We start from the raw sequence: 11,001 nt of genomic DNA on the forward strand, positions 1-11,001 counted from the left end.
AATATCAAGGAATGACAGAAGAACAAGACAGAATTAGAGATTACGTACTCGGAACTAGTCATACAGATCATAGCGCGGCAGGCACAAGATCATACACAGATACTGCAAGCACAAAACTCAGAAAGGGAAAACATGATATCTCAAGCCAGTACATGCGTCATTAGTCAGGAACAAAGGAAACTTTGGAAGGGACCGGACGGACATCTGTCCTCATAGCTAATTTCGCCTCTAAGCAGTCTGTGGGTTGAAGGCCTCGGGGGTGCCTCGTACCGCAAGCCCCTCGGTAGGAACCTTTACAGCGACCCCATTCGTATAGCCGTTGGTGTGGCCATTTGTGGTCTCGTTGCTGAAGGCGTTGTCCATTTCGTCTGCGAATCCACGCGAGGGATATCCCGAAGTCTTTGGATATCCGTCAGCACCGACCTGACCACCGTCGGTCGCTCGACCATCGGCTCCCTCGGTGGGTCGGCCATCAGGCCTGTCTCTCAGCCGACCCTCTGTCGTCTGGTGAGGCTTGCGTTGGATGGGCGCGAGTTTCGGGATGTCCTTGGACTCAGCGGCACTACCGATAGAGAAAATTGGGGATTCCCAGCGCTCTCCCTTGCGTGCGAGCTCGGTGTAATCGGTAGCCTTGCTGGAGATTCCTCCAGGGAGCTTGATGTCAGGGAACATCGAGTCGTGAAGAGTAGTGACTGTCTGGATCTTGGTATCACGCTGAGCGATTGCTTGAGCCTTTTGCTTCTTCTCGGTCATCTTAGCGCGAGCAGCGTCCAAGTAGCGCGAGTAGATGTTGGGGGCATTTGCAGGATCCTCCTTGGTAGCTTCCTTTGCACGCTGAACCTCTTGGTGGACTTCAAAGGCAAATGCATCACCCTTGACGAAGGCGTCATGGATCTGCTTTTCAAGCACCTTCTCCAGGGTAGGTCGAACAATGTTAAAGAGCATAGGCTTGAATATGGCAAAGAGAATCTTGTGCTTGGACTTCTTCAACTTGATGTCAAGATCGTGAATCTTTACTGTCACCCTGTCCAGTTTGATAAAGTGCTGACGGTCCTCCTGGTGAGCTGTGGAGGCCGCGATCTTGAAACCAAAACCCTCGTTACCGAGGAAGATGTCCATGACACCCTTGTCTGTGATTGAAGGGAATCCCTGCTTCTTCTTGATATAGTAACTGACATCTAGCGAGGAGTTAGTAAGTCATAATCTCATAAGATCGTCCTGTTTCAATATTGAACCTACCTTTGAGATCGGCTTGAATACCCGATACCGAGATCATGATCTGAGCGAGGAATTAGTATGAGCAACAGATATAACCAGATAATTCATCACGAACCTTGTTGTCTCTCTTGTTACTGATGTTCTTCCGGCCCCAGCGGAAATAGTTATCACTACTAAATTCCACGACATTCGGCATCAGATTGTCACTCTCGATGACAAGATTTTCAACAACCTGTGAACATTGCAAGATTAGTTGCCTGGAAGTCTAAAGACAGGATCTTAAAGTAGACTCACCACGTCGGCCATTGGATCGGACACCTCAATGCGAGGCACAGGGACGTAGCGAACGTTCTCAAAGATCGATGGCAAGATGACGTCTCTGATATCCTTAACCAGATGCTTCTTGAAAGCAACATTGCCACTAGCGTCTCGACCGAGGTCATTGAAGAGCTTCTCCAAAGCTGAGCGGAATGCTCGATTCTGAGGGTCTTGATTGAACTGATCGCCCATGAATCTGATCTCATCAAGGATCCGATCAATATGATCCTTGTAGCGGTCGCGCAACAGATAACGACCATGGTCGTACAATCGGTCCCATTCACGGTCGCAATCCTCCTCCATGATGTAGCCTTGCTCCTTCAAGGATTTCCTGTTCGAGTCAGAACCATCCGTGTAGTCTACCTTGGCGGGCCAGGCTTACCTGAGGAAGGTGTCCATGTTCTTGAACCAGCCTCTGAGTTCCGGGTCCCTGTCTGCGTCGCGGTAGACATTGTCGAGGGCATCGAAGAAATCATCCAAGGACGTGCTGTTTGCAAATCGTTCAATGAGAGTCTTGCGAGAATATTAGCTTCACCGTCAGCGCTATTCTTCTGGTCACTCACCCTCAGATTGACTTCCATCGATCTGACTCTCTCGTTGCCACGGAATTCCTTCGTGGATCCGGCACCTTGTTGGGAGATCTCTCTAGTGTGGCGACCGTACTTCTCGGCGAGAGAGAAGAGCGTGTCAACAGCCTGCTGGTCTATTGTAAGGCCGCAATGTTAGTGTCTATCCAAGGCTTCTGATTTCCGAATTGAGCTTACAATCAGGGTGACCCTGGATTTCAATAACCATCTTTTTCAATCGCCAGATAGCTTGCTCGCGTCTCTCCCTAGGCATCTTCTCTGACATGTAGCTACGAGTCCGCTCCTTGAGCTCCTGGGCCCGACTCTTCGATTGCTCAGAGACATCCTCTGGGATCTTCTCTTTGGCCTTCTGGGCTGCCGAACTGACGCCAGCCCGGACATCGACATCAGAAGCAGTGGAAGGGTCCTGGCCACCCGTTGCAGATTGTGTCGCAGTGTTTGCTACGTCACCAGCTTCTTCCTATAAGAGAAGTGAGCATGCGAGCACATAAGCTGTCCGAAGAGGATCTTACCTTGCCTCTCTGAAAGCGAGACTTGAGCTGTTCCTTTGGGATATCAGGCTTCTCATGCCAGACATTCTCCTCAGCGGGTTGGTCGACCTGGGACAGCTGCTCCTGTGAAGGTCGAATCTTTTCGGCAGCTTTTTGTGAGACATCACCAGCCATGTCCCGAGCAATGATTAAAGCATCGCTCACTGTGAAGCGTCAGCACGATACTTACTGGGCACTGACTCCCAAATGACTTCACTTACTGAGCTTTCTGAACTCCCCATTCGTGATCAGGAGAGTCCCCAGGGTTTTTAATCCTTCGACGGCCTTATCTGCGTCCTGCTGGGCTGCTTCTTTGCTCACTGGAACATCTGGCTTTCCTGGTGCTTCGCCAGCGCCAACTTTTTGAGCTTCCCAGACAAACTCTTGCAATACCTGGCCCTCATTTTTGCTGAGGAGGAGTTTCTTAGCTTGATCGATGACCGTTCGGAGATCCTGAACCAGGACCTGGCCCTCGCTGGACAGTTCTTTAGGAGGGGAGGACAGGGCCTTGGAGGTAATGGCACTGTTCAGGGCGACATCACATTGCTTGTTCTAAAGAGGCATTTTGTCAGTATGATGCACGATATACAAGGCTTGGCGCATTTTGAGAGGATGATCCGTGAACTAACCGATGGAAGTTTGCCATTCTTGAAAGCTGTATGAATCTGTTAGCCTGAAATGATTGCTGAAGGATAGGGTGCTCCAATCCTACCTTGATATATCCCGAACAACTGCAGCTTCTGGTTGATGTCCTGGAGCAATATCACCATCAGCGCCCTTCTTTGAAGGTCTATGGTTGCAGCGGTATGCGTACCTTGTCCTTTTGCTTGGGATCGATAGGACGATTGACAGTTCTAGACGGCATGATGAGGTCTGTTGGCACCGCTAATAGATGTCCAGCGATCGATAATGACAATTACACAATGATGAGAAGAAATTATGGGTGCCACAAGAGACCTCGATGGTCACTTGAGAAAGGGATAGATAAGACCCGCTAAGACTTTGAATCGGAGGAGAGAAGAGACAAGCAACAGACAGGAAGATAGATTCAAGTGAACTAGAAGAGAAACAGATAACGAAGATCGCGTCACAGGGGTATCACCGGAATGGAGGACGCGAAGGGCGAGAGGAATGTCTCTAGTTGAGGTATGAAGATCAGTGGTGAGGAAGACAGGACAACTATGAGTTAAGAGTGACCAGGCCAAAAGTTTTTGGAAGTGGGTGGATTATGGTGACCTATTTAAATAGTTTCTAGACGACTGATAAAAAAAAGTTGTTCGTGGGTGACATCTTGATAGGGAGGCTGCAACCCTTCCCTGGATGCTTGACGTCACCGTGTCGTGGTGTGTCTTTTTGCGCTGAGGTTATATCTTAAGGCAAGGCAAGGAGTACCTGAGAGTTACCTAGCTACTACCTTAGGTACCTAGGTACCTTACTCTTGCTTTTGGTTGGGTTCCTGAGCAGGACCGATACGTAAGAGAGGCCTCTGCAAGCATTGTTTTTTCCTTGAAATCTGGTCCAGGATGAGCAGATGAGTTCCGACGAATATGAGCTCATACAAGATCTTGGCTGAAGACGACCAGTCGATGGGAAGAGGCAACTAGGCCCAAGGGGGCAAGACATCATCTGTACTAGGTTATGAACAAGGGCTATTGCCTACTCAACAGAGTTCAAAGCATGACGAAAAGCTTGAGCACTAACATATAGAAATACATGATAGAGCCAGAGTCAACTATCGAGGTTAATTCCACATCTGCATCAGTAACCAAGAACCTCAAGAGGCCCACGGTTTACATACAACCCACAAGGCAGAAACGAAAGTGAAGCCTCCGGGCTCTTGTTGGCTCGATCCGGTTCTTCTAAACTGACTGTAGGGACTTAGCGTACTCCGTACGGAGTACCCACTATTATTGTAGTTGGTCCCAGTAACCTTGAATCCAGAAGTCTTGGCACTGAGCATCGTTTTCGTAGCCACGAAGCAAAGTAGTCTAGAGTTTTGAGGTTGGCAAAAAGAGGAAGTGCGCTGCGAACGATGTGAAATCATAGCTCCATAAGATGGGCTACGTGGTCTATTGCCATCCCGAGCAGGTTTCGATGCGCTGGGAATCCTTCCGCGATGACCTGGTCAAGGTCCAGACAAAGTGAGCTCTTGTGGATCATCAGTCTGACGTCAAGAGTCGATCTGTCCACCATTTCACCACTCCGTAGTCTACAACGCTACATACTATCTACCTCTCCTTATTCAGCCCAATACCTCTCTATCACGGCCAATTGCAGGTGCTTTTCCATCTAATTTTCTGGCTGGAGAAAGTGGGGGGTAGGGGAAAGCATCTGTAAATAGAAGAGATCGAGATAGAAAATATAGCTGTTCCATGTTCCACTTCAACGCCAATCATGCTATCGTCTCAAACGTCCATGCATTTCTATGCCCAAATCCCCCTACACTCTCAAAACAGTCGCAATTCTGCACCTTGGATTAAATGAACACAGGTTATCTCGCACCCAGCTGCTACCATGTTTGTCCTCGACAGAATTCTCTGAAGAACGGCAACAAGTACCTCATTGGATAGGATCACTCGCTTAGCGGACTGGGTCGGAGTCGACCGTCTCGCATCCCAGTATTCAGCTTTTCGACTCGTTCATGGACCATAATGGCCAAGATCATAGCCAGGATATCCACCACCCGCAGATGGGTGCAAGGGTGGTCCGGCCACATAAGGCCCTGCACCTGGTATGTAAATCGCGGGTGACTGCATAAGCCGTTTTCGAGCAGACGCTGAAACTGCCTGGAATGTATCAAGAAGTGTTGCGATACCCCATTTTCTAAGGCAGTACTGGAGAAGATCCTGAGTATAATCCAGGCACACTATCGCGCGTGCGTGACAGTTCACGCGGTCCTTATTGTTGATGATGGGTGGCTCTGGTGTTTCAAAAGGGATGTTGGGAAGCGGTGGCACCGAGGGATTCAAGACGAGTTCTGAATGTCTGTCCAAGAGGTCAAGAAACCGGCTGCTGACCTGGTATGCTCGCTGAATGTCATGATATGTCATCAATGGCAGTAAGCTCGGCGTTTCCAGAATCTGGTGAAGTTTGCGGATGTAATCCATGCAACGCTCGAACAACAGAACCTTCGAATAGTCAGATGTCCCGATAAATCGATGCATGGGCGATAGAATGATGACAGTCGTGTAGAGCGACTCCAGTGTATATAAAATAGTAAAAGGCCCTGCAGTGTTCTGAGGAGCATTGTCGAGCCATTCCTGGGCTTTGTAGCACAGGCTCCAGGTGGAGGTCGGATTTGGGAGGGCTGCCTCGTTCTCGTAGTAGTACTTATTTTGATAGGCAGTGGACATTATTTGCCGAATTTTGACCATATGCCAAGCAGGTTGCGCACTGTGCAAGAAAACATTGCTCGAATCTGCAAGAGCAAAGCCTGGTGCTGTGGTAACTGAGGGTAAAGCGACATTGACAGATTCATCAGAGAAGGAAAGTGTTCTCTCCAACGCGGTGCTTACCCCCCTGTTCTCAGCCAAATCAGTGAAATTGATCTCGTATCAGAATGATGTAGAGGTACAAACCTATCCAAGCAGTAGACGCAATGATAGACGATCCGGCGAACATCTAAACGATCAGGAGTAGACAATACTTCCAAAGGAGGGTCTTGATGCAAGCCTAGATCAATCATTGCTCGGACGGCCGTCCCTACCAGATACCAACTGCGGAAGTGGTTAGGGTCGAGGAAGGAATACTGAGCAAGCAACAGTATCCCTTGAATGCCAACCACGGATCCTGGGCGAAGAACTTCTTCGGCGTATTTCAGCGCCCCAGAAATCAAAGATAACGCCCTTTGATGATCTCCATCGCCAGGCTGATATGATGTCGACGCAGAAGAGGTGGCTAAAACAAGGCGTAAGATCCAATGATCAAATGGCTTGGCGAAACGACCACCAGACTGATATACGGCATCTACAGACGTCCAAAAACTTGTCTCGACAAAGAAAGGCAGCTGTGTGTATAGGTTGTCGAAATAATGGCGCAAAAGGGGTGTTATCTCGTGGCGTGAGGGTAATGGCTGTGGTGATAGTTTCGGGAGCGGCTCGGCAATCGCCAACGATAGCAGAAGATTGGCGAAAGAAGTGCTCGAAGTAATACCATGGAAATCTCGTGAGGTGGCATTGACGGACCTGGAAAAGCTGGTCAGCAGCGAAACAACGAGGGCAATCGAAGATGGACGGACAAAAAGCCGAAATCCCCAACCAGGTCATCAATGTCGGAAACCTCTTTGCGATGTGATTGTGCGACACAATCCGGCGATGAAACTGAAGTGATAGAGCTTTCCCGAACAGTCCCTATCTCATCCGTTGATAAAGATTCCTTGCGATATCGCAGGCTTGCTATCTGTTTTTCAAGTCGCTCACAGTAGCCCTCCAAGGAGGCTACGTAACTCCTCTCTTTTCCTCTAGCAAACTCATCACTGGCACCAGAGCAGGTGCTCGCTTTCCCTACTCTTTCGCACGCGGAGCAGGCAGGAAGCTTCCCATCGCATTTTATTTTCGCGGTTCGGCATCTTGAACAAGCGGCAACCGGCCGACTAACTTTGAGAAGCGGTTTGTCTAGAAATGAGTTTGCCGACATTCTAACATATCCTATTACCTGGGCTGCATGTCAGAAGACTAGTAAATAGGTTGTGACAGAGTATCACACGTCCGGAGACACCAGATACATACCGAACGGCGGACGGACAATCGCTGAGATTCTTCATGTGAAACGCATGTAGCATGTCAGATATAAGGACGGTAGCTCTGAAATGTAGTCTGCGCAAGCAATCAGAAGTCTTGCCTGTAAAGAGCGCGACCAAAAGAGATCAAAATAGCGGCCGATTCACCTACTATCTTAATGATATTTGGGAATAAGGAATTCGAAAGAGATGGCAAAAATACCTCGGAATCGATCTTTATCAGAACGTTTGGCCCGGTGGCCGTATCCTATGGATCTCTTTTGCTTTGTATGACGGTGTACCTTTGTAGTAGCACCCTGATGAGAGACCCAGCAGAAGAGATTATCGATGTCAATATCAAGAAAAGCCGAATACCATATCCTGTAAAATATTAGTGGTATCACCGAAAAATCGCGAAGTTATCGATGGAGAAATAGGTAGCGGATTTGCTCCGCGTCGAAAGTCACTAGTTGGGTAGATACTCTGAGGAGTTAGAAAGGGATAGGTTTAGGCAAGGCAAAGCGGTAAATGGGTTACCTTGACCAAAGGGAAAGTACCTATTGAAGACAACCTAAGTTTATGCCACCAACTGGGTTAGCCTAGCCTGCAGTGGTGTGCATCCAACAAAGCAGCATGACCGTTGTGACACGGGTAAGGCAGTAGTAGTCTCCGTTGTAGATAGTGGAAGTAGTAGATACGGAGTGGAAGAAATCATCATCTGCTGATCTTTCTCCTAGCCTGCTTGACTTGGCTCTTCCTCAAGTTCCTCTTCCGTCGGATTTCCTTTCCCAATTCCCCACCTCTTAAGAACCCCCCCACCTCCCGCACCCTCTCCACCATGCTCAACAGCTGGAATACTCCGTATCGACAATCGAATATAAGAGTAACTGTCCGAGTTTTCCTTCAATGAATACTAAAAGCCACTCGGAGGAGATGATAGAGCATGATTCGGGAGCTTCATCCTGAGCTTCAGAATTCAGATGCATGCCACAGACCAACGCATCAATGCATATACTCGGCCGGGCATCCTCTTCCAGACAGGGCATCCTGTCCCGGATTAGCAATCTTCAACACAGACGGCTGTCATGCCACTGCACTAGCATCCTGGTCCCCTTGACTATGAAGATTGTCGGATGTCCGGAACGAGAGATCAATATCGGGAGCTGGTTTGTGCCCCTTGTCTATAATGCATGGAAGGTGCACTTGAATATGTAACACGCATCTATTATACAGACCTTACGCCTGTCAACTTACATATGAGCTACCAATCTGGGGTTGGGCAGGTTGACATTAGCGATCCAAATCCAGGATCGGTTTCTAAATGTCCTGTACTTTCACAACAACCTTGTTTGACCCTGCAGATCCGGATTTCTGATACTTGAGGGCCTCGATAACAGTTTCAAGTCCTCCATTGCCGATGTTGAGTTATGGGTTAGGCACTAGCTTGCCCAGCTCAAACAACTTGGTCAGAACTGGAATATAGCGGGCCACAGACTCATTGGTCTCCCTAGCGCTATTACTCCCTATAATTCAAAACGGAATACAGTAAGTATGTCTAACCTCGAAGTGCGTGATTTCACCCTTACGAAGGTTATCAGTAATTCGGGCGCCTTCGATTTAATGAAATAACCGTACCCGTCATTTGTGGTAGCGAAAAATTCGGGACCTTTTGGTACCTCTTTGAAAGCAAGGCGAGCAATTTCCATGCCCCGTTGCAGCGGCATCAAGAACATCGTTGAAAGTCTGTTTGCTCTCATTCAAGACTTTGAGAACCTCTGCAACTTGCTCAGTCACTGGAGTCTTATAATCGAAGACTGCGTCTGCACCGGTAGCTTTGACCTTTCAAAACACCGATAATCATGGCATGTAATGACATTCCATCAGTGGAAACCACCACCTCAACGGACTTTGCGCCGCATGAAGCAACCACTTTGTAACCACAGAGTTTCGAAAGCTCGATGCCAAAGCGCCCGACATTGCTCGCCCCTCCCAGAACGACCGCCCATTCATCTTTCAGTACATGCAAGCTTTCAGGGTCTGGAAGTGGGATCTTACAGCCGCCGGGAATTCTAAGAGCGGCGGTCTAAGGCAATCGCTGAATATCGTCTCATTGGAAGGCATGTCTGCCCAGAACTCAAACTTACCTCAACACCAATTCCAATATTGGCTGCTTCAGGGAGGCTGAGATTCTTGGAATTCGGGATCGCCAAACCAGCATCCATGAGGAACTGCGCGTTGTCCGTGTAAGAATTAATGCTCAAGGACATATATGGAGGGCCATAGATCTCACGTATTCCTGGCACGTGGAATATCCCTTCCCACCAAGGCGGGTACATCCACAGACTTCATCATTGATTTGGAATGTTGAAACTGTCGGCTCTCCAACCTTGACAACTACTACTCCAGCAGCACCACAGCCGGGAACGAACGGCCAGTCCTCAACAAAAATTCCCCTGTCAATCATCAGGTGGTCTCTGGAGGGACATGAGTAGGTTAGGAATAAACATAAGCAAGTCACTGGGAAGATGCATTACACTGAATCGATCGCAGTATATAAGGTATTGACTTCACCAGGATCTGGATTGCGCCTGATTCAGAAAGCTCCAAGTCATCTGAGACCTCGAGCAGCGCTTGCTGCTGTTTAGAAAACGCCTTTCATGAAAAACCATCAGAAGAAAAACCAGAGAAAAGTATGATCGCAGCCGCAGCCGCAGCCGCAGTCGCAGTCGCAATGTTAAATGAGAGGGACGGACCTCATACCAATGGAGACATGCAAAAACAGCAGCATGCTTGATATATAGCATGAATTTCCTCCTCAGAGCACCCCCTCCCTCGCATAGCCCACGTCAACGAAAACTGCCTGAGGGCGAATCTAATTAAGTTTCTTGATAGCAAGAGGCATTCCTGCAATGAGCAGTAGGAAGCAGGAAATCAATTAACGGGAGCAATCATCCATTCAGGAATATGGCCTAGTTCATACAGCGCGGCCAACCTCGTATTTGCTGGATTTTGTGTAGATGGGTCTGTGGCGGTTGTCGGAGCTAAGCAATAATTCCTACCTTAATTCCAAATGATAGAAGCTATCCTTATCGACCACCATGGCTATTGGATAGAGATCAAAAAGGCCACCGTCTCTATTGAATGACACGGAGCAGCTCACCCAAATTAGTAAGGCCTCTGGCAACTTGACAGCTACCTTATGGGTGATTGAGTACGGCATAATTGGTCGATTCGGAAACCCTTAGTAAAGAATGTGTTCAAGAGAGGTTACTCCCGTACTTTGCTCTTGAAAATCGACGTCATGATGCCACTAGAGTAGATATATCTTGGACAGTTATGAAATATGAGCATGAGGATTGGGGTCGGGGGAATGGAAATATTCTCCTGCGACTGGTTGGTCTCAAATGGTCGATGTGACCTCCCATAGGTAGAGTCGTTGGCTCATCACTTGACTTAGCGCCTCTGTCAATCTAAGGTAAACGGGATCTGGACCGAGGAGGTACCACCACGCCCCTCCTTTCTTGCATCCAAAGGATCAAATAATGCATACTGTGTCCGCCGAGCTCACAAAATAATAGAAGAATCGCATGCGAGCATTCGAGACGAGTCACGAGTGCTCTGAATTAACGTT

The 11,001-nt window shown here is 48.4% G+C and overlaps 2 protein-coding genes across 2 annotated transcripts; both read right to left on the minus strand.

Annotated features, from left to right (window-relative positions):
• Positions 1–228: 228 nt before the first annotated feature.
• CDV56_109372 (uncharacterized protein) lies at positions 229–3,518 on the minus strand (the record flags this gene model as incomplete). The annotated part of the gene is made up of 12 exons (XM_026762991.1): positions 229–1,178; positions 1,240–1,279; positions 1,334–1,450; positions 1,513–1,867; positions 1,919–2,049; positions 2,100–2,239; positions 2,301–2,583; positions 2,636–2,817; positions 2,875–3,205; positions 3,283–3,308; positions 3,366–3,405; positions 3,468–3,518. 12 exons carry the CDS (start codon positions 3,516–3,518, stop codon positions 229–231), a joined length of 2,646 nt encoding a protein of 881 aa, XP_026619046.1.
• A 1,774-nt stretch (positions 3,519–5,292) lies between these two features.
• CDV56_109406 (uncharacterized protein) lies at positions 5,293–9,637 on the minus strand (the record flags this gene model as incomplete). Its single annotated transcript, XM_026763025.1, has 4 exons — positions 5,293–6,172; positions 6,232–6,837; positions 9,197–9,453; positions 9,515–9,637. 4 exons carry the CDS (start codon positions 9,635–9,637, stop codon positions 5,293–5,295), a joined length of 1,866 nt encoding a protein of 621 aa, XP_026619047.1.
• Positions 9,638–11,001: the final 1,364 nt, after the last annotated feature.

This window comes from Aspergillus thermomutatus (genome assembly GCF_002237265.1).
Source record: "Aspergillus thermomutatus strain HMR AF 39 chromosome Unknown NODE_1, whole genome shotgun sequence".
NCBI classification, from domain to species: domain Eukaryota; kingdom Fungi; phylum Ascomycota; class Eurotiomycetes; order Eurotiales; family Aspergillaceae; genus Aspergillus; species Aspergillus thermomutatus.